Source organism: Bufo bufo, chromosome 2 (genome assembly GCF_905171765.1).
Source record: "Bufo bufo chromosome 2, aBufBuf1.1, whole genome shotgun sequence".
Classification (NCBI taxonomy): domain Eukaryota; kingdom Metazoa; phylum Chordata; class Amphibia; order Anura; family Bufonidae; genus Bufo; species Bufo bufo.
The window spans coordinates 257,314,892-257,338,749 of NC_053390.1; the positions used below are offsets into that span (position 1 = coordinate 257,314,892).

General features: G+C 43.1%; 2 protein-coding genes across 4 annotated transcripts in view; one reads left to right on the forward strand and one right to left on the reverse strand.

Annotated features, from left to right (window-relative positions):
- Positions 1-15,470, forward strand: part of C2H12orf43 (chromosome 2 C12orf43 homolog) — a 16,969-nt gene extending 1,499 nt beyond the window's left edge. Inside the window, exons 2-6 of the mRNA XM_040416487.1 lie at positions 3,003-3,066; positions 3,141-3,239; positions 3,810-3,883; positions 8,785-8,875; positions 14,501-15,470. Coding sequence (XP_040272421.1) covers positions 3,003-3,066; positions 3,141-3,239; positions 3,810-3,883; positions 8,785-8,875; positions 14,501-14,999 — 827 coding nt within the window. The 3' untranslated portion in view covers positions 15,000-15,470. The remainder of the gene's footprint in view (positions 1-3,002; positions 3,067-3,140; positions 3,240-3,809; positions 3,884-8,784; positions 8,876-14,500) is intronic.
- The window catches only part of HNF1A (HNF1 homeobox A), a 52,788-nt gene continuing 44,240 nt past the window's right edge, over positions 15,311-23,858 (reverse strand). The window contains exons 2-9 of one of the 3 annotated variants that reach the window (XM_040416484.1): positions 23,001-23,200; positions 22,735-22,906; positions 20,944-21,149; positions 20,019-20,330; positions 18,212-18,400; positions 17,643-17,764; positions 17,383-17,515; positions 15,311-15,470 (exon numbers count right to left, since the gene is read on the reverse strand). In XM_040416484.1, coding sequence (XP_040272418.1) covers positions 15,343-15,470; positions 17,383-17,515; positions 17,643-17,764; positions 18,212-18,400; positions 20,019-20,330; positions 20,944-21,149; positions 22,735-22,906; positions 23,001-23,200 — 1,462 coding nt within the window. In that variant the 3' untranslated portion in view covers positions 15,311-15,342. Of the gene's footprint in view, positions 15,471-17,382; positions 17,516-17,642; positions 17,765-18,211; positions 18,401-20,018; positions 20,331-20,943; positions 21,150-22,734; positions 22,922-23,000; positions 23,201-23,858 lie in introns of all 3 variants that reach the window. The other 2 variants (XM_040416486.1, XM_040416483.1) reach the window with 2 other exon arrangements.

Genomic DNA, 23,858 nt, shown 5'->3' on the forward strand with positions numbered 1-23,858 from the left:
ACCATGCCTCTGCACCATGTGAATGCAACCTAATGAGAATACCGGAAGATCCGGCACATAAATGAAATGAGCAGAGCCGAATATTGACATTAATGGGTCCATTCAGTTTCAGTTTTTGGTGGCCCTGAATGGAGCCTCCAGTGCAGATGTGAACAAGTCCACCCACACACCCTAAGAACATTGGTTAAGGGTATATTCACACTTGCAGGTTTTGTTCATGTTTTCTAAGACACATTTTGAGGCCAAAATCAGATTTAACTTGTGCCCCATTTTGACCTACCCTCAAAACACCATAAAAAAATGCAAAAAAAACACATGTGGGTTCCACACTGAGTTTTGCAGGGGGATTTTCAGAATCATGTGAACATAAGGGTGGGTTCACACTATGTTTGTTGTCTTTTAACTATGCACCTTATTGATTTTTTTTTTTTTTAAGGAAAAAACCACACCATTGTCTGATGTTACATGTTCTGTATAGGAAAATAAAGCATCTATAAAAAAAAAAGTGAAATGTTTGACAAAAAAACACCACCTCAAACAAAAGCGTGTAAAAGCCTAAGAGCAGCGTGAAGTAGTTACAGGCTCACTGAGAAGCAGAAGTGAACAGAAGGAAAAGTGTAAGGCCTCATGCACACGACTGTGGGGCTGCCGCATGCGGATCGTGGACCCATTCACTTTTTTGCGGTGCGGAGGCACGGACAGAAAACCAAGGGAGGCACTCCATAGTGCTTCCGTGGGCTTCCGATCCATACCTCCGTTCCGCACCGCATCTCCCGGATATCGGACCCATTCAAGTAAATGGGTCTGCAACTCTGCATCCATGAGGCGGGGTGCATACGGCCGGTGCCCGTGTATTTCAGACTCGCTGCCGCACCACCTTTCTTTCGTATCCACGCCTGACTGTGACTTAAACAGTCTAGTGAGTGCAGTTTTATGTGAGATTTCAGAGTTTCAGTAAATATACAATTTAATATTTTCAGCACATGAAAGCCCAGATTTACTAACATTTCTGCAGCAAAAATCTGTCTAAAAAGTGGCGCAATATCGCTTCTAGGGTTTCTACACATTTTTACGATATGCTCGGGAGGGGGGTGGTTTAGTGGAAAAGGGTGTAACTTCATTCGACAGGGCCTAAAATGCTCAATTTTGAGCCAAACTTGCGCCGCAATTCTGGCCTAAAATTCTGTATGACAGTAGCCAACCAATACTACAGAGTCAGAATCTCTCCCTGCACCACATGTATCCTCCAGCCGGAGCTGGTGCCGGTCTAGACAGCCTGGCTGTTCACCCTGTGGGATATGTCCTGCTGCTATTTCGTACTAAAGGTACTGCATTTCTGACCTTTTAGTCCGGCGGCCTCTCACCGCGCGCTGCGCCAGAGCTCCGCCCCCATTATAGTCAATGGGGACGGAGCGGCAGTCCGGCGGCTAGGCGAAATAGCAGCAGGACAGATCCGACAGGGTGAACAGCCTGTCGGATCCGTCCTGCCGCAAGTGTGAAAGTAGCCTTAGCTTACAACATCTATAGGATTAGGAAATCTGGGACAAAGTATTTATGGGGTCAGTATCTTTATATGAAGTAATTGCATACGTATAAAATTGATACTATCTATAAACAGGCGTTGTCTTTATGATCTAAATATAATAAATATGTGTGTGTTCATGTCTTTTTACTAGTATAGTAGTCCTAGACACCGGTTTGCTGGATACATTCCTATTAGATTGTTGGGGTATGTTCACACTGAGTATTTTGAGCATGGAAACCGCGCCAAAAAGTGATGCAAAACTTCCCCACTTATTTCAATGGGGAATCTACATGTTAAACCATACAGCGCTTTAAAAATAAAATAAAAAATTCCACTTGTGGATTTGAAAACTGCACTGCAGAAAAAAGACGTGTCCTGTGCATACTAGACACAGATTCCACACCAAAAGCCACATTAAAAAAGTAAAAAAAAAAACTGCATCATTCCCTTAGAGTACTTTTTTTTTCCCCCCCTTTACATACATCAGTCTTTTGGCCGAACACAGTCAGTTGATGCTCTTGGTAGCATTGGATACAATGGGCGCTCATAATTATCTTTAATTTCTGTTGCTGATTGTACGTTTTTACCTAGATTTGTGGTAACTGTGGTAGAGGTCTTACAAACATCACATCTCCATTTTTCCCTCTTATAAAAGAGGTTTTCCCAAAATAGGCATCATCTTTCCATATGCTCTGTTGGGGCACATGGACGCCTCTTATCTGGATCAGCTTTCTTTTCATCTAGGTAGCTATTCTTTTTTGCAGTAGGGCTAATGGAGAATACGGATAAAGATAAATATAGAACATTTCTTGTAAATTTAGGTAAAATACAGTACTAATAAACTTCAGAACATACTCCGTACTGATCAGACAGTACTATGGCACATTTAAACTCACTGGTTCACCATTTTACTTCCTATTATCCTCATTTTAATGTTCTGTTAAAGGGGTTCTGTCGTCAGATATGTCGCAATTAAACAGTCTCATCTGAGACATGTGCGCGTGACAGTTGAACATCATGGTCTTGGTCCAATCTGCCTGGGTTCCCGCAATGAATGTTTTGTAATATGCAAATGAGACGCTAGGAGCAACGAGGGTGGTGCTGTTGCACCTCGTTGCTCCCAGAGGCTCCGCTCACTGCCCTTCATGCTGTGCCCTCACCACTGACTGAAAGGAACAGGCAGTGAAAACATACACCTGGCCTTGAGGTCTTGTGGGAGCCTCTGGGAGCAACAAAGTGCAATGTCGCGCTCCTAGGGGCACATTTGCATATTATAAAACATCCATTTTTTTAAATAATGAGGGCATCTAGGAAGATGGGACCTAGACCATGATGTTCAATGTCAAGCACACATCAGGTGAGACGATTTTATTGCGACGTCTCTGATGACAGAACCCCTTTAAATTGAATTAGTTTCTGCCAAAACGTAAAATTCCTAATAATGACCTTAGTTACCGGTACTTTCTTTTAAATTAAGGTTCAGTGAAGAAAATAGTTCCATTTCCAGAGAAATCTGCTTCTCCTGTTGTCCCAAGTTTACGGTACGTACAGTAAAATATCAGGGCCAGATTCTGTACCTTTGCCAAAGTCCTCTAAACATTTCAGCCTTTTCTAGGGTTCGACCTAACAGCCATGAGCATGACGGGAATGAACTCCAAACTACCCCTGAATTCCGCACTCATGTTGCCAAGAAGCTCGCTGCCATGCTGGACAGGTAAGCAGAAGCACTTGTTAGGCTGGGTTCACATCTGCTGCGGAGGTTCAGTTACGAGTCTTCGTTACAGGACAAAATACTGTTCCATGCTAATTAATGGAAACTCGATGAACCCCATTATGGTCAATGGGATTCGTCGGAAGTCATCAGTGTTTGTCATGGCGAATCTGGTGCTTCCTTTTTTTTCTGGTCCCACGATGGAACAGAAAAAGTGAACCTGGGCCGTAGATGTGAACTTAGCCTTAGGGCTCATACACACGAATGTGGTGCCGCAAAAGATGAGGACAGCACTCCATGTGCTGTCCACATCCGTTGCTCCGTTCCTTGGGGCCGCAAAAAAATAGAAGATGTCCTATTCTTGTCCGTTTTGCGGACAAGAGTAGGCATTTCTATTATGGGCGGCCCGTTCCGTTCCGCAAAATGCGAAATACACACGGGTGGCATCCGTGTTTTTTGGATTCCCAATTTGCGGCCCAAAAAACACAGCGCGGTCGTGTGCATGAGCCCTTGCAATCTGTATAATTCCTGCTCGTGACTATGGGATAAAAAATGTTTGCCTGTGTTCTTCAGCTGCATCAAAGAAATTCCAGGAAGCAACAGCTTCAATCAGGAATCTGCAGCCGCATCAGACTCCGAAGACGAAGGTAAATAGTATCATCATATCGACATTTGGATACAGGTTCCTTATTCCTACTTTCAAGTTCCAGCAATTTCAGCTTTGTCTTACTTGTTCCTAGACCTAACATTAAAAAAACCCAGTTCCATCAAATGCGTAACCATCCTACCACCCTCTAGCCTAGCTCGCATTATAAGAGTCCATTCACACGTCCGCAATTCTGTTCCTCATTTTGCGGACCCATTCATTTCTATGGGGCCACACTATGTGCTGTCCAGATCCGCAATTCCGTTCCCGAAAAAAATAGAACATGTCCTATTCTTGTCTGCAATTGCGGAGAAGATTAGGCATTTTCTATTATAGTGCCGGCGATGTGCGGTCCTGCAAAATGCGGAGCGCACATTGCCGGTGTCTGTGTTTTGCGGATCCGTGGATGTGTGAATGGACCCTAAGAGTGTTCTTCCTTTTTTCTCCATGCCAACTCTACATTTATTTTCAAAAGCAGAATACGCTTCTGTCCTGCATTTTTATTGCATTGTGCATTTTACTGTCTGTAGTCGGTAGCTCTGATTTATTATATCTACATGATATGTCTCATATGGCCGTTGCAGCAGCATGAATAGGTAGATCTGGTGTCCTCACCTATTGCGTTATTCTTATGCAGCGGCCAAAGGGCAGTCTACATGGTAGTTTATTATTCAGATACATACAATGTATCATGATTACGTTTTCTCATCGGTCTCTCTCTCCTTGCCTTGACCCTGTAATTTCACACGACGATATCTCAGCATGCAAGCTATAAAGAAGTGTTTTTTCACATTTAATGTACATTAAAGAGCCTTTTGTTACTTATGTTAAGTCCCCTTTATCTTCTTTCTTATTATGTAGGGAGCTTTTTCTCTGGTAGTATATTTTCTGATTAGGACTTTCACTTCTGATTTTCGTTGGATGACCAGAGCCCAAATGCTTAAAGGGGTTCTCCAGGCATTATCAAAAAATACAAGCAGTCTTTTGACCTGTTAAAGAAAGATCATTTCTTCAGTACTTACCTGTCCTTCGTTCCAGCCAATGCCACAGTCTCCACTGCATTCAAATGGGCTGTGAGCCGTTCTGCTCCAGTCCCGACCAGATGTGTTCCCTTCTCTTCCTCTTCAGCTACATTTACTATTATGCAGTTGCATCCTGTTGAAACCCGAGCAGAAGAGCTTGCAGCATCGGCGGAGCGAGGGACAGGCAAGCATTAACAAAATTATCTTTTTTCAACAGGTCAGAAGAATGCTTGTATTTTTTTATAATGCCTTTAAAAGGGGTGGCCCAAGATAATTATTAATCTCAGACAAGCCCTCCAATAGCCTAAAAAAAGAAATGCATGTTATAGTCACCCCTTTCTCCAGCACCGTTGGTTTGGCCCTCCTGCTGCTGCTTGTGTACAAACTGCAACAGGGACGTTCCGTTACATGGCCTGAAAATGCTGCAACCAATCAGTGTGCTCAATGGTCTAACGCTAAGGACAGTCATTGGCTGCAGCGGTCACATGGTGTATACTGGCACGTGGCCACTGCAGTTTAAAACAGGAAGCGACAGGAGGACTAGACCAATGGTGCTGAAGAAAGGGGGGACTATAACACGATAGGCAAACAATATCAGATCAGCAGTGGTCTCACACCCTTGCTGTACAACTATTTCGTTTTATCTCCGGCACTAAAACTATACAGATCCCTCCATTCTGTAGTGGGTGGTGCTGGTAACGGCAGCGCTGCTCCCATTCTCTTCAGTGGAAGTAGTGCTGCAGTTAGCAATTCTACTGACTATATAATGGACAGGGCTGTGTAGGTCCAGCACTAACTTCTGGCCCCAGAGCTCCTTCTCAGCGGCTAATCAGCATGGGTGCGGACTCCAGCTGAACTGATATTGATCTGATCTATCCTTTATTCATTACTAAAATCCCAGCCCACCCCTTTAACTACTTCCAGATCACCCATAAGGATGTCATGTCAGAGAAGAGGGCTTCTTTTTTTTTATTTTTCCAGTCCAGCTCAGTAACATGCAGCCATTTTGCTGTTTCGAGCACCTTGGAGAGACATGAGCCCTAATGCAGGGATCAGCAGCCTTCAGCACTCCAGCTATGGTGAAACTCCCAGCATGCACACTTGCTTGGATGGGGCTCTTTTTTTTTCTTATGGAAAAGATTCTGGTTTTAACTTAGTTATGAGAAAAGTAACGTAGAAATTTATGATCTCCTTTGCGCCTGAAAAGTGATGTCAAAATTTGCAAACTATGTATTTGCAACTTTTTAGAAAATTGTCACATCTCCCACGTTATGGACAGCAGCTGCGACAGACTTCTCTTCATTTACGCCAGTTTTCTGGTGCAAATGAAGCCAGAAATCGACAGCAGCTCAGGGTTGCCGTAGATTTCTGTTTAGGCGCACTGACTGAGGCAATGAAGGCGATATTAACCACTTAAGGACCACAGGTTTATACCCCCCTAGTGACCAGGCCCTTTTTTACAAATCGGCACTTCACAACTTTCACGGTTTATTGCTCGGTCATGCAACTTTGCACCCAAATGAATTTTACCTCCTTTTCTTCTCACAAATACAGATTTCTTTTGGTGGTATTTGATTGCTGCTGACATTTTTCTGATATTAATCAAAATAGACCGCGTATTTTTAACTTTTTCTGGTAAAATTGTTCAAATATAATTACATTTCTATACACGTTTGTGTCAGAATTTATTGTGCTACATGTCTTTGATTAAAAAAAAAATCCAATAAGTGTATATTTATTGGTTTGTGCAAAAGTTATAGCGTTTACAAACTATGGTACAAAAAAGTGAATTTCCGCATTTTGAAGCAGCTCTGACTTTCTGAGCACCTGTCATGTTTCTTGAGGTGCTAGAATGCCAGGATAGTATAAATACCCCCCAAATGACCCCATTTTAGAAAGAAGACACCCCAAAGTATTCGCGGAGGGGCATGGTGAGTTCATGTATGATTTAATTTTTTTTCACAAGTTAGCGGAAAATGACACTTTCTGAGGAAAAAAATAAAATAAATAAAGTTTCCATTTCTGCTAACTTCTGGCAAAAAAAAATAAAAATCTCCCCCGGACTCACTATGCCCCTCAGTGAATACCTTGGGGTGTCTACTTTCCGAAATGGGGTCATTTGTGGGGTGTGTTTACTGTTCTGGCATTTTGGGCGGGGCTAAATTGTGAGCAACCCTGTGAAGCCTAAAGGTACTCGTTGGACTTTCGGGCCCTTTGCGCATCTTGACTGCAAAAAAGTGTCACACATGTGGTATCGCCGTACTCAGGAGAAGTAGGGCAATGTGTTTTGGGGTGTATTTTTACATATACCCATGCTGGGTGAGTGAAATATCTCTGTAAATTGACAACTTTGTATAAAAAAATGGAAAAAGTTGTCATTTACAGAGATATTTCTCACACACAGTATGGGCATTTTTACGCATTTGGATTCCGTGAGGGGTATGGTGAGTTCATGTAAGATTTTATTTTTTGTCACAAGTTAGTGGAATATGAGACTTTGTAAGAAAAAACAAAAGAAAAAAATATCAATTTCCGCTAAATTGTGCCAAAAAAAAAGAATCTTCTATGAACTCGCCATGCCCCTCAAAAGTGATCTTTATAGCGCCGCAGCGATTTTACGGTATTTTTGCAGTGATCAGAAAAAATATATATTCTGTCACTGCGGTGGGGCGGACTGAACGCAAGTGTGCGCACAAGATCAGGCCTGATCGGGCGAACACTGCGTTTTTTGTAGAGCCTATAGAACATGTCCTATTCTTCTCCGTAATTGCGGACAAGAAAAGGCATTTTCTATATAGTTCTGGCAATGTGCGGATCCGCAAAATGCAGAAAGCACATTGCCGGTGTCCGTGTTTTGCGAAAACACATACGGACGTCTGAATGGAGCCTTACAGGGGAGTGATCAGGGAGTCTATATGGGGTGATCAGGGGTTAATAAGGGGTTAATAAGTGACAGGGGGGGTGTAGTGTGGTGCTTGGTGCTACTTACAGAGCTGCCTGTGTCCTCTGGTGGTCGATCCAAGCAAAAGGGACCACCAGAGGACCAGGTAGCAGGTATATCAGACGCTGTTAACAAAATAGCATCTAATATACCTTTCTGGGGTTAAAAAAAATCGCATCTACAGCCTGCCAGCGAATGATCGCTGCTGGCAGGCTGTAGATCAACTCGTTTACCTTGCGATCCTGTGAACGCGCGTTCACAGGAAATCTCGGCTCACGCGAGATGACGCGTATATGCGTCCAGGAGGAATAACCCGCCCGCCCGCAGGACGCATCCCTGCGTTAGGCGGTCGGGAGGTGGTTTTAAGCAGAAAGCGCAGGTCTTGATAAATCTCCCCCTTTGTTTCTCATGACTGTATGTCTCAAGTCATTGACTTGACTTCTAAGGTGGCCATCCAATAGGTGGCACCAGAGAGCCTGTGTTTGTCCTTCTACATAAGAGCTTATTTAAGACAGGTGATCAAGATATGTGAGGAGGATCTGACTCCCAGTACCCCTGCTGATCAGTTTTTTGTTTTTTTTTGAGTTTTATAAATATACGAAAACCAAAATTAGCGGAGTAGCTGATCAACTTTTTGAAGAAGCCGCTGTGCTCTGTGAGACGGCTGCAGATAAACATTGAAGAGAATGCAGCACTCGCACAAGTGCAGCAGCTTCTTCAATCAGCCGATCGGTGGGGTTGCACCGGATCAGGCCCCCACCAATCTGATATGAATCACCTATCCTGAGGCTAGGTCATCAATCTCGTGACACAGCACAAATGCATTATGTTAATAGACAAGTCTACTTTTGCTGGATCTTTCATTGGGATATGCCATCAATCTGTATGTTTTGCAGCCTCCTGTTTGGTAATGGTATATGTTTTACTTTTATGTTTAAGGTTTTCGGCTATTAACTACATCTGTTCCTGGGGATTGTGGGAAAATATTACCGTCTCCAACCTTAAAACGCAGAGTGGCATCTTCTACCAGGTGAGGTGGTAACAGGGTTTAAAAACGTTTAGTTACTTTTACCGCACTAGTAGAAAAGTATAGTGATCGGAAGGGGCAGATTTAATAATCCTTTTAACGCTTAAATGGCGTAAACTTAAACTTTACTAGACAGTCTGAAAATGCACCAGATTTATGACAATAGTTCATTATGGATGATACATTTGGTGCATATTTAGAGACTTGTTTAATTTTACACCACCTATTGGCTGGTTTACTGTGTAAGGCTACTTTCACACTGGCGTTTTGGCTTTCCCGTTTGTGACATCCGTTCAGGGCTCTCACAAGCGGTCCAGAATGCATCAGTTCAGTCTCCATTCCTGTTTGGAGACGGATACCAAAACGTTGCTTGCAGCGTTTTGGTGTCCGTCTGATGAAACTGAGCCAAACCATCCTGGCACACAATGTACGGTAAGTCAATAGGGACGGATCCATTTTCACTGGCACAATAGAAAACGGATCCGTCCTCCATTGACTTTCAATGGTGTTCAAGACAGATCCGTCTTGGCTATGTTACAGATAAAACAAAGGGATCCGTTCTGAACTGATGCAGACGGTTGCATTATCTGAACGGATCCATCCATGACGGATCCGCACAAAACGCTAGTGTGAAAGTAGCCTAACAAGTACAGTTTGCATCATAATCTACACCCTTTCCACTAATCCATGCCCCTATTCCATGACCCCCACTCATCAGATAAGGCACAAAAACTGTCTTAAAGTCCGAATAAACGTGGTGCGTTCATGTTCTCAATTTGAGCCCGAATTCTTGTGCATTTTGAATAGTAAATCTGCCCCCATTGTATATTATTGGGAATTGTATTAACCTGACACTTGTGCACACCTGGTGGTTTATCAGCCCTAACTTTCCATTTTTTTTTTTCCTTAGCCTTTGTGCCTTTTCTCCCTTTTTCTTTATTTTGCATGGGACTGCTTTTGATATATATATTTTTTTGTTTAATTCAGGTAATGGTTTACAAAAAGTTAAAATAATTTATTAAGTATATATATATATATATATATATATATATATATTTTTTTATTATTTTTATTTTTTTTATTATTATTTAAATTTGTAATCTAAGTATTAGAATGGGTTCCCTATTTTGTTTTGGTTGTTTTTTTCATACATAAATGGGAAGATTTTTCAAGACTGTGGTTTGTAACCAGCCTAGATGTAGTTTATGATGTTTGATGCACCAAAATTATTAAGAGAAACTATCCTTTTTAATAATTCTGGTGCATCTCGGCAGGTCTGTGTGCCACAGTCTGAAATTGACACCACTTAGGAGCTGGAGTAGATATCAGACATTACTTGTACCAGAAAATGCGTAAGTAATGGTAAATGTGTTGGGTTGCCTAGGCCATGCCCCTCACACCCATGCCATGCCCTAAAGTCGCATTGGTTGTGCAAAGCGGGGCTTGCACAAAAATGTATAACTTTTTGGTGCCACGTTTCAGGTGTAGGGGGCTTGATAAATAATCCCTAATATGTGTAGTCTGAGGTGAACAGGATAGCTATGGTGACTGTGGAGGTGTGAGTTTATAAACTGCTTCTGTCTTAGCCTCAAGATGCCAAACTCTCTGACAGTGGCGTAGCATTAAAGCCCAAGACCACATGCTTTACATCTTGGTGTTTTCCACCAGTTAATTATATCCCCAATAGACTATATAGTATTTCAGGAAAAGAGCTGCGTGGCAGTACTGAACCATCAAAAAGTTACAAAATTGTTGTTACACAGGAAGTATTAATGCCTTATATTTATGGCGTGGTGGTTGCTAATTACAGGCTTACAAACTCTGCCAGTCCTAAAAGCCACTCATACAACATTGGTGCCACCAATTATACTTTTATCTCATGTCTGTGTGATGAAACTAATCCTTGACTATGTCAAGGAGTATAGCAGTACATGGTGTTTGGTCTGTTCTGTCTCACTGACATTGCCTACGAGATTCTTTTGGGAAAACAAGTAGCTAAAAACCGCAGTATATAATACTCCCAAACACTTCAGCAGCTCAGCACTGTTTGGTTGTCATGTCCATACAGCAGGGGTAGGCAACCTCCGGCACTCCAGATGTTGTAAAACTACAACTCCCAGCATGCATACTTCCTCTGCTCTTCTCAGAACTCTCACAGAAATGAATGGAGCATGCTGGGAATTGTAGTTTCGCAACAGCTGGAGTGCCGGAGGTTGCTGACCCCTGCCATACAGGTTGTGGCCTAGAAAAGAAAATGATTTATGGTGGCATGCCTAGCCAACTCCTATTTTTAGTGTTGGTGTCCTGGCGATGGGATTCAGTGATCCAGTTTGTATAGAGGCAGGTTTAGGTTATGTATTTCAGTATATCATAGCTATTACCACCAAATTTATGGCACAAGTCTTATTATTTTTATTTATTGTTCGGTTTGTCATATTGTATAAAGTGCAGCATACAATGTGTAACGCTATATAAATAGTAATGTATATACATGATATCATCTTCCACAGTTAAAGAGGACCTGTCACCACAAAATACAGTGCAGTATGTTGTAGAGCAGGAGGATTGATGTATATTTTTGTAGGAAAAGACTCAGTAAAACTTGTGATTTATACATTTAAATCTCTACTGTTTCAGACTTCGTTGTACACAGGGTGGTGTTATCAGTGATTGATAGTATTCTCTATGTAAGTGTGTATACATAGATAGCTGTCAGTCACTAATAGTTATACATGGGGAAGGTATTATGTGATTGATAGCATTCTCTGTGTAAGTGTGTATACATAGATAGCTGTCAGTCACTGATAGTTGTACACGAGGGAGGTGTTATCAGTGACTGATAGTATTCTCTGTGTAAGTGTGTATACATAGATAGCTGTCAGTCACTGATAGTTATACATGGGGAAGGTATTATGTGATTGATAGCATTCTCTGTGTAAGTGTGTATACAGAGATAGCTGTCAGTCACTGATAGTTGTAAATAGGGGAGGTGCTATCAGTGATAGCATTCCCTGTGTAAGTGTGTATACATAGATAGCTGTCAGTTTAGGGCTGAAACGATTACTCGATTGAATTGAGTAATTCGATGCAAAAAAAATCATCGATGCAAATTTCTTGCATCGAGGATTCGTTTGTGTCATGTGACCATGGAGCGGGAGTGAAGCACTTGCTATTACTTACCGCTCTGTGATCACCCGCCGGCCCGTACCGCGCTGCACTGGATCCTAACACATGGCCAGGTCATAGTGAACGTAAGCGCGCACTATGACCCGGCGCTGTGTGACGTCAGGATCCAGTGCAGAGCGCGGAGAAGAAGAGGAAGGAGCTGTGGAGCGGCGCCCCTACAGGAAAGGTAAGTATTTTATTTCACTGGCGCTGGGGACATGGCACTGAAGGGGGACAGCCGGCAATGGATGGCATAGAGGGGCAGATGGGAGTGGGGCACATGGAGGGGCTGATCTGATGGCACTGGGGGACATGGTGGGGCTGATCTGATGGCACTGGGGGACATGGTGGGGCTGATCTGATGGCACTGGGGGACATGGTGGGGCTGATCTGATGGCACTGGGGGAGTAGGGGACATGGCGGGGCTGATCTGATGGCACTATGGGAGTGGGGACATGGAGGGGCTGATCTGATGGCACTGGGGGAGCGGGGGACATGGATGGGCTGATCTGATGGCACTGGGGGAGCGGGGGACATGGAGGGGCTGATCTGATGGCACTGGGGGAGTTGGGGACATGGAGGGGCTAATCTGATGGCACTGGGAGTTGGGGACATTGAGGGGCTAATCTGATGGCACTGGGGGACATTGAGGGGCTAATCTGATGGCACTGGGGGAGATGGAGGGGCTAATCTGATGGCACTGGGGGAGATGGAGGGGCTAATCTGATGGCACTGGGGGAGATGGAGGGGCTAATCTGATGGCACTGGGGGAGATGGAGGGGCTAATCTGATGGCACTGGGGGAGATGGAGGGGCTAATCTGATGGCACTGGGGGAGATGGAGGGGCTAATCTGATGGCACTGGGGGAGATGGAGGGGCTAATCTGATGGCACTGGGGGAGATGGAGGGGCTAATCTGATGGCACTGGGGGAGATGGAGGGGCTAATCTGATGGCACTGGGGGAGATGGAGGGGCTAATCTGATGGCACTGGGGGAGATGGAGGGGCTAATCTGATGGCACTGGGGGACATGGAGGGGCTAATCTGATGGCACTGGGGGGGGGGGGAGATCTGAAGGCACTGGGGGAACGGAGCTGATGGCACTGAGGGATAGTGGAGCTGATGGCACTGGGGAACTGATGCACTTGGGCTGATCGCACAGGGGGGAACGAAGGGTGTTGGGGACTGATGGCAGGGGGTCTGAGTTTTTATAAAGGAAAACGGTCTATTAAGTCATTTTTTCTTATTAGATTACTCGATTAATCGTAAAAGATAATCGGTAGAATACTCGATTACTAAAATAATCGTTTACTGCAGCCCTATGTCAGTCACTGATAGTTGTACACGGGGAGGTGTTATCAGTGATTGATGGCTTTCTCTGTGTAAGTGTGTATGCATAGATAGCTCTCAGTCACTGATAGTGGTACATGGGAGGTGTTATCAGTGATAGATAGCATTCTCTGTAACTGTGTATACATAGATAGCTGTCAGTCACTGATAGTTGTACACAGGGGAGGTGTTATCAGTGATAGTATTCTCTGTGAAAGTGTGTATACATAGATAGCTGTCAGTCACTGATAACACCTCCCCTGGGAACAATTAAATCAGAAATAGCAGAGATTGAAATGTTAAGGCTTGTTTCACATTTGCGCTATACATCTCTGGCAGGCTGTCCCAGCAGGGGAGCAGCCTGCTGGAGATGTCTGGATCCGGCACTCGAGATCTGGTCACAAGCCGGCAAGCATGCCGGGTAACGTCTGGAGAAAAACTGCTGCATATAGCGGTATTTGTCCGGTATGCTGGTCCCCATTATAGTGAATTGGGGCCGGACAAGAATGATGCAGAGAGATCCAGCAGGCAAATGTGAAACAGGCCTAAATTACAAATCTTACAGAATTCCCCCCCCCCCCCCCCCCCCCCCCCCACAAAACTATTTCAATCTGCTCAGCTCCTCCTGCTCTGTAACGTGCTGCAAATCATTGCGTTTCGTGGTGACAGGTCCTCTTTAGGTGATTTGCGCTAGAGGTATCAGCTCACCATATATATAAGTTCTGGATTGAGGTCTTTTCAGGGGGAATTGTATGACAGGTTGAAAGAATTTTGCAGTTTGAAGCTTAGAATTATATGCTGTGTACTGTACAGGTAATGGGCAATCCCACACAAACATGCATGTAGAAATGTGCTTTTCGGGGGCTTTAAAGGGAGCGTGATGTTTTTTGCAACTATCAGATTTCTTCTAGGATGGTCTTTCTCTAGAGTATTGGAGACTTTTTTCCCCTTGCACTTGTCACGTGATGCAGGAAGATTAGTAATAACCACTCCAGTGTTTTAGCCCCCTGAGCGAGCGAATTTCCTGCTGCAGTTAAGGTTCATCCAGGGGCTTAAAATGTAATTGTTCTTTTAAGCTTAGCTTCTAGCAAATAATTACAGTTGCTCACTATATTTCTTCATTTTTGCCTGTCAGTGAGAACAGTGAAGAAGAGGAACAGAGGTGTCGCGAGGCAGCTGTGTCAGGATTAGATATTCTTAAACACAGTGCATTACAGACAACCCTAGTGGAGAGGATCGAAACCGATGCTACTAACCAACCTAAAAAGAAGAAGAAGAAAAAGAAGGCAAAGAAGGATAGAGGGTTGAGTGGTGAGACTGAAACAGATGACCAGAACATGGAACCCAAAGGTAATATAAATGGGTTTAAGAAGAAAAAGAAAGAAAGAGAAATGAGTGACAAGACAGACTCGCATGAGAAGACTATTCTTCCAGGGTCTGAAAAGATCAACCCAGAATCGGATTGTTATAATAAGTCCAAAACTGTAAAAGATCAGTCTAAGAAGAAAAAGAAGGAAATGGGATTGAATCGGGAGACTACACCAGATTACAACATAAATACAATGTGTGGAAAAAGTGGAACCAAAAAGAAGAAAAAGAAGGTAGCTGCGGAAAATTGTGATGAACATGACTGATCGTGGATTATCAATGACTTATCCAGGCAAATACTGTGTTCTTGATGTACAGAAATCGAATGTTGGATTGAGACAAGTTCATCAGAAGTGTTCAGTGGTTTTAGCTGTTAGTGAAGTTTCCAGTTCATGCATGTATGCTAGAAAAGCTACATGCTAGCCATTCTGCACAACTTGGTTCTAGTCGCATCTCCAGAGAAGGAGGATGGAGGATAATCTTCATAGACCCAATACTTGCAACCTTCGTTAGGTCTGACACTGACAAGTCCTCTCTTGTACCTCCATTATTTAGCATGAGTCCAAGGAATGTACTTTACTGGCAGGTCAAGCTGTGGTCGCAGGTCCTTCACTGTGAGGAAGATGCCATCTGTGAGGACATATAATTGTCCAGGCTGTTGTGTGAAGGGGATAGGAGGTGGCTGTGGCTCTCTGGGGTACTGGAATTCTGGTAGTGTACCAAGCTTGCTGAAGACACTGTACCAAGAAAAGGGAAAAAAGTGAGAGATCAGAGTATGAACCTTTGGTCCAAGTTATTTTTGGTTGTTCATTATATGTTTTACGTTGAAATCTTGTAAACTATCTTTATTAAAAAGATAAAAACTAAACATGGCTCTGAGATATGTGGCTTACTACTATACCCATAATACAGAAATAATATGGATTTTTCTTTAAAGCATCCATAAGCATGGCTTCAGGGTATCTTTTGTTGCCCATACCCAGAGAATTCTGCTGTGACAGCACTGGCAGGTTGCGATGCTGCAGTGTGCTCCTGTCTCTTTGCAGTGTTAGTATCATGAGTAAAAACCTTTTTTAGTTGTCCTTCACACACAAATGTGCTCTGGCATTATTTTACTACTAAAAATCACCATAAAAAGCACTTGGTATCGCATGTGTTCTTTATGGCATTTTTCTTTTCCAGAACAAATTTGTGGATTGGATTGCATTTTTTTCCCTATAGAGGGGGAGATGGAAAATTGAACATTAAAAAAGGAATCTTCAAATTTTAAAACAAAAACGTCAGCAGCCAAAAAACTGCTTTTCTTATTTCCCATAGATGATAAAGAGGACCTTTCACCGCTCCTGACATGCTTATTTTAATTGCTACATGCATTCCCCATGTAATAACAACAGTTCTGAAGCATCTATTCTTATGGCTCTATGTTGCTCCATTCCTTTATTATTTCTACTAGAAGTTATGTATGAATTGCTGTCAGTCTGCAGTAAGGGTACAGAAGGGAGGTAACCAGTTGGGGGGTGTACCTGCACAGACTCACTCTATCCAATCAGTGCTGCCATTGTCAGACTGTGCAGGTACACACCCCAACTGGTTACCTCCCCTCTGTACCCTTTACTGAAGGTTAATAGCAATTCATTCATAACTTCTAGTAGAAATAATAAAGGAATGGCACATCATACAGACATAAGAATAGATGCTCCAGAATTGTTGTTACATGGGGAATGCATGGAGCTTTTAAAACAGGCATGTCAGGACTGGTGAAAGGTCCTCTTTAGGCTACATGCACAAGACCGTATGTGTTTTGCAGTCCGCAAATTGCGGGTCAGCAAAAAAAAAAACGGATGACATCTGTATGCCATTAGTTTTTTTTGTTTTTTTTTTTGCGGATCCATTGTAACAATGCTTAAAACGGACAAGAATAGGACCTGTTATATTTTTTTTGCGGGGCTACGGAATGGACATTCGGATGCAGATTGAAATAAATGGGTCTGCATCCTATCTGCAAAAAAACACAAACCTGTGTGAATCTTCCCTTAGGGGGCATAAACATTGTTGTTTTGTTTTTTGGTGATGTATTTTTATTTTTTGTGCCTGTTCATATTTAAAAAAATAAATAAAAAAAGTCAAAGGGAATGCATCATCAGAAAATGACACGTTTTTATCTTATTTTTTAGCATTTTTGGTGTTCTGTGCAGGTAACTTTTCAGCAGTCATCTCATTATTATCACAGGCAGAATTACAATGACAAGTAAAACCTCTGTATAGACAACACAGGATCCATCATTAACAATAGTTGATATCACATCAGCGTTAGACATGAGATGCACAAACATTATCATATGTTAGGTCTCATTCAGACAGCAGTAAGGTGGGTGCATTTTAGCATCCCTATTACAGCTGCAAACGCTGGTCTAGTGGCCAAAACTAACAGCATTTATAAGGGTAACTAAATCGAAAGTTGAGCCGGGATTTGTGGCTGTATGTAGAAGCTATGATGCTTCCATAATATGGCTGTCTGAATGGGACCTTAGTTCCTTCCAGTACCTACACAGTAAACTAGCACTCAGCTAGATCTGTATGAACCTAGTACAATTTGGTCCCTTTTGATAGAGAAACGGGTTTTGATGAATGTACATCAAACTTTCTTACTCAAGGTTTGCTCCTTACTGGTTGAGCTTGGGGAGAGACGGTGGCTGGGAGCGAGATGGAGGATGTTGGAGTCCTGATTCTGAAGCTGAGAGCCCTGAGAATCTCCTTGTCCACTAGAGTGCAGTGAATGAATCTGTAAAGAGGAGAATAATGGGGTAGATTTATCAAATCTAGTTAGTTAGAGAGTTTCACAATAAATATGCGCCGTCCCTTATATCTGTAGATGAATGAGAAGATAGGTGTAGTATGTGGACTATTACCTGTTTGCTGGAGGTCAGGCTCGTTAAGGTTCCCAGGTTAGAAGTGTCAGTGATGACCATTGTTTGTGGAAAGAAGCTAGCAGATGCATACTGTGCAACATCAGGTTTATGGCCATAAAAAGCTGTGGAAATGAAAATTCTGTTGAGAAAATCTTCAGATGGACCCAATTTTACTTAGAGGGACACTGTCACCTTGGACCAGCCCTATTAACAGTACTGTATAGACAGTGTCCTGGACGCTAAGCTAGGCTCAGATCAGTCTTTTTTTTATCTCTGATCTAAGCTAAGCTAAGCTCAGATCAGTCATTTTTATATCTGTACTCACTGTGTACAGGCAAACCAACAGACTCCTTGGTTTGCACAGATAATGGAGAGGACTCCTGGAAGAGTCCCTTCTGTGCATTACACTGCCGGTTTGCCGGAGTTCAGCAGGGGAGCTGAAGTGAATTTATAGAGATAAAAATGACTGATCTAAGCTCAGTATCAGGTATACTAGTCATGAAGTAAAGTAGTTAATAGGGCTGGTCCACGGTGATAGTGTCCCTCTAAACCTGACTGTCCTCTCTTACCATGTGGAGACTGGAGCTGAGCCATTGTGGCCATGAATGGATTCTGTGACATATGGCCTTGGACCTGTTGTACTATAGGCTGCTGGTGCGAAGGATGGATTTGCTGAGAGAACTGAACGGGCTGCAAGGTGGTCAGACTGCTGCCAACACTGTTTATCACAGGAACACTCTGAGATTGTGATGTAAGACCTGAAACACAAAGTTAGCCTGAAGTGAAACCTTATTTTACTACTATATAATGTATTATTAGTCTGGATAGCCCCTTCTCTCCAGACTGCTTCACAAATCAAATGTAAAAGCAGAAAAAAAATAAAAAATCTATGTAATAACTTAAATCAGAATTTTAATTAAAGGCAAAGACATGAATAAAAGTTTAGCATTTTATGCCAAAGTGTGTCTTATTTATTGGAAGACATTTTTAATCATTTGTGCAAGAAATTAGAGCCGTTTGCGCCTTGCAAAAGCAGAGTGGCTTGCTGGATTTAGACATATTTATGAACTGCAACTTTTTAAAATCTTTCAACATTTTTGCTCAATCTCACTTTAATAGGTAGCTGAAAAAAAAACGTCTCCAGACCTATTTAAAAGATGCTACAAATGCATCAACGTTAGAGATGAGTGAATCGATTTTAACAAATTGAATTTGTTTACCATCAGTCTCCTGGCTGGCCCCTCAGCTGAAGATACTCCCCCCTTCCACCTTGATTGAGGGGGCCAGACATCTCACCTGGCCTGTCAATCTTGTGTTTGCACCTTTGCTCCAAGTACTGACGCAAGCACAGATTATCTGCTGCTGCTACCTGAGCAGTGCATATACCTACTGCGCATGTGGCGCCGGCGTCCGAGTACACCCGGAAGTGGATTCAGCTCTCCTCCATCTGAAGCCTCCACTTCAGTGTGTACCAAGAGGTCAGCGATGCATGCAGTCGGTTATCTGCACTGCTCAGGTAGCAGCAGCAGATCCTCTGTTCGGAGCATTGGTGCAGGCCCAAGATTGGCCAGGCCATTGGAGATGTCTGGCCCAAAGGGAGTGGGGAGTCTCTTCAGCAGTGGGCCCAGCCCTTCAGTGCTCCAGGAGGCTGATTTTGAACAAATTTGATCCTTTAGAATATATTTGCTCCTCTCTAAATCAACATCATGTGACATCTTGATCCGTTTTTCGCAAATAATAGCAACATTGCCTTCAGCAAAACTGACCGTAGGGGGAGATTTAACACGAGGGGTATTTTGTAAGCCATTTGAGTCTGCATTGCTGTAATTTGCAGTAAATGAATCAAAGTCACATGATTGTCTGGAAAATATTACTTTTGATTAATCGGGTGTTCCTCTACTTGCCTAGCTAACCACTCGCTCTTTCTCACCCATTTTCCAGAAGTTATGGGACCAGTGTAAAATCACAAAGGTTTCAAATGTTGTCCACAAAACTGTCATACAACAAAATGTGTGACTTATTTTGCCAGAAAACTGTCATACAGGGCTTCATAAAATTCCCCACACATTTATGACTTTAAAGGTTGGCCTATGCGAGTATGTATGGACACAACAAATTTGTTCTATGGACTATATATTTGTCTAAAATTTTTATATTTAAAGCTAGAGTCTGTATTGCCATACTGTCCACCAAATGGATGAAATGTCACACAAATTTCTGGAAAATAAGTCTAATTTGATAAATCTGGTTTACACAATCTTGCCTAGCTAACTACCCCAGGTTGACCTATGTGAGAATGCAAGATTATACGTGTACAACAGGATCTGTTTATACACAACTAATTTGTTCTTGGGACCATATATTTGGATTCCTTACCTATGAGTAAAGTTGAAGGGCCAGAATTGCTAAACCCGTGCCCAAGTGCCGCGTCTGTTCCAATTGTCATGACACTAGGTAACGAAGCCATAATGAGATTTTGTGCTTGGCTAAGAGTATGCTGTCCGTGGTCCAGGCTATGCAGAGCGGTCAGTGTGCTGACAGGTGGAAGGGAGCCCCCTGATGTTGGAATCAACTTGTCACTGTTCATGAGACTGTGGCTGTGCTCTATACCAGACGGAGACATACTGCTTTGGTTGGTCACCATTGAGTTCCCTCGCTCACTGCCGGAGTCTTGAGAATAACGAAGACCTGTAAAGATAAAAAGTATGGCAGAATGGGAAGCATTGAGTCATCTGAACTTTGTGGGACACAGGCATGCTTCTTACCTGCAGGACGGTGCAAGGATTTTTGCCCACACAAGCGAAGCTACATTTTGGTGCCCCCCCCCCAGAACTCGGTGGGGGTGATGTAAAAAGGAGGGGGAGAAATGTGACCATTATGCTCCTCACCTGGCCCTGGTCCCGTCTGCAGCAGCTCCCCTTGTCCTCTGTGTGGTCCTGGTATCTTCTCTCTGGGCTCCTGACAAGACTTTGAGGACCCTTTCCACTCAGCCAATCAGTGGCCGCAGCTGTGTCACATGTCAGGCCAGTGATTGGCTCAGCAGGAAATCACTGCCATGACATGTGACACAGCTGCAGCCACTGATTGGCTGAGTGGGAAAGGTCTTCAAACAACTTGTCGGGACTCGGGAGCCCAGAGAGAAGATATCAGGACCACCACACAGAGGAGAACAGCCGCAGGCGGCCAGTGGCGTGCAAGTGATTAATAAAAATAAAAAAAAGTTTCATTTTTCTCTTCCCCCCTTCTCTGCGACCTAAGGCAGCCGCTTGGTCTGCCTTATTATAGCAACGGGCCTGCTTACCTGTTGCTTTGGCTGTAGAAAGTTCGTGGACTGACAGAGGAGGTGCAGAGCTCTGACCATTGTATGTGTCCATTGCTAGCTTGTGTCGAAATGCTTCTTCTTTGCGCCGGTTTGCAAACCAGTTGTACACTCGCACTTCTGTCACCAAGTTGGAGCCCAGGCCTTGTGCTTGAGATGGGGACACCCCTCTCTGTAGACACTCTGCCCTTGAATTAACATAAGAAGAGAATTGACTGACTTTTAGGGGTTGTGCACATGAGAGTTCCTAAACTTGTGGGATTCTGTCAGTGAAAAACGGACTGTTTTCCCTCCGTTTTTCTTCAGTGTATTCTGGTGATTGTGTTAAAAGTCCTTGCATATTCTCTGCCCAAAAATTTTTATGCACGTGAAAAAAAAAAAGAAAAATTAACAAGGCATCTCCTAGCAAACATCAGCGAAAAATGGACCCTCAATCAATGTGCTTGTTTTTTGTTTTTCTCTGATCTATTGACTTGAATAGGTGACTCCTGCACGAAAAGCGCAGCACATGCGGTTTTTCATGCAGACCTATTCTTGCATGAAAAATGCAAAAGATGGAATATGCAGCTTTTTTTTTTTTTCATGCAGAGCATGTGCCTAAACCTATTGACTTTAATGGGTCAATATTCACTGCTGGTGCTACCCGTACATGAACTGGCTTGTGTGCATGAGCCCTTACTTATGAAAGTTGGTTCTACAACACAATTGCACACCCATATACCATTAACCTTTCATCACATAACTCTGTTCTCCTAAAGAACAGTCCTCGGTATCCATATACACTACCGGTTCTATCAGGCAGAGGGAGCAGTCACATGTGTAAATTCTCTACTTGGTCCTGATTAGGTGTAGTCTCATGTGATGCCCAATAATGGTACTGTCCCTTCCTTGCCAATAATGGTTTACTTTGTTCTTCAGGTTTAGGTAATTCACCAGTGCAAAGGCTCAAACAGGATCAATAAAAAACAAAGTTCAATATGCAAGTGTGGGTGCGCCCTGGCTGCTGGCATACCAGATAGGACAGCGATACCCAGTAACAAGCAGTCTCGCTTCAGTGGCATCACTTGTCAGGAGATCCATTCTGGAAAACGGTTCATGCACTTGACCATATTTTGCATCCGTGTCCGATCCGCATCTTTTGTGGATTGCACATGGGCCTATTCATTTCTATGGGACCGCATCCATATGTCTGTTACGTTAATTAGAGAACATGTCCTATTCTTGTCTATGTTGTGAACAAACCTAGTCCTTTCTAATGATGGGAGTGAGAAAAATAAGTGCACACAGATAGTATCCGTATTTTACAGATCCCAATAGAGACACTGCAATGTGCATGAGGCCTAAGGCTGATTTCCTTCGTTATTTGTGCAGAAATTAACTGATGCTTAGCTTTTTTCCCTTACTGATGGTTCAACAGATTGTACTTTCTAATCATCCTGCCCATGCACTGACTTCCTGGTGAGCCTGTGATGGACTTGTGGTTATTCGCAGCAGCCTATCTGAAAAGGCAGAGCTTCAGAGGAGCGAGAGAGCAACAGCCTGGACTAATGAAGAGACGGGGTGTGTCTTAGACTACCTTAGACTCCCTGTAGGCATGTAGCTAAAGTGTAGTCACAGATCAAGGTTCTACCATAATACAGATGAGCACAGGAAAATAAATAGCAGGTAAGTATCTGTAGATATTGCATATCATTTTTTAGGTCATTACTGTACAGTCACATTCACAAAAAAGATGTTTGTCTTGGGTCTATTTTTTTTGCAGATTTTTTTTACCTGTTGCATTCCTCAACAAGTGCTTCACGTTCCTCTTTGCTTGGATTCTTCTGTCGTTCATAGGCTTGGAACAGAATGTGTTGTGAAGCTGGGCCCCACTTGAATCGGTTTCTTCTCATTTTCTTATTTGGTACTTCGTCACAAGACATATCATCTGACATCATGGTTTGGCCTGCGTGTGTGAACTCTGTCATTAAAACATAAGTATTAGGGCCCCATGCAGCTTTTTCACAAATCCGATCCCTTAGATATTTAGCAATACTCACGCCTTGCAACTTCTCGCTGTTTACCGACATACCAGGTGTATAGGGCTGCCCGCTTTTGAGTTTTCATGGGTGTACCCTTGTTGAGGTGCTGGGATAAATGTGACTGGTTAAGCCCCGTGGTGTCCACCACTTCCCTCTGAGGAATATTGTGCTGCTGTAAGTAAGATTTGACCAGTTTGGCCACATGCCATGGGTCTTCCCTACAAAATGAAAGTCACACAGTTTACTATATAAACCTTGAATAGAGATTGAATTAATTAGATGAATACAAATGGTCAAATTGTCCCCTTTTGTACAATGGTTCAGCCATCTTTATACCAAAAGTGTTGGAGCACACAAAAAGCTTCATGAACCAGTCACCGGCCAGTATCTGTGCACAGATATAAAGTGCATTTCAGTGTATGGGATGTGGGGATCACTTATGCGTTAAGGGGTCAGGTTCTGATGAATAATGTAGGAAAAAGAAAGTAGTTTTTTTATTTATTTATTTTTTAAAGGGAGTCTTTCACCTAATTCTAAAGACAGCCGACCGACCCATGTGCAATATGAAAAGCTGTTCCTCTGCCCATAATGGGCAGAGCAGTGCGCAGGTGCGGGCCAGTTCCTAGCCTGACTTCTTCTCTTGCCGCTCGTGAAGTCCGCCGGCTGGAGGCAGAGGAGGAGGTAATAATAGGACAGAAGGACGGATCAGAGGTCTGAAAGAGGTGTGTTTTTCTGGGCACATCGCCCAGTAACGCCGCCCCTGGGCACCTTCAGAAGCTCATTTGCATACGTTTAAAAAGTGTTTTTTTTTTTTAATATCTGGACGAGGGACACAGAAAACAAAGGTAACATTGTAATGAGGGTCAAAGAGTCTAT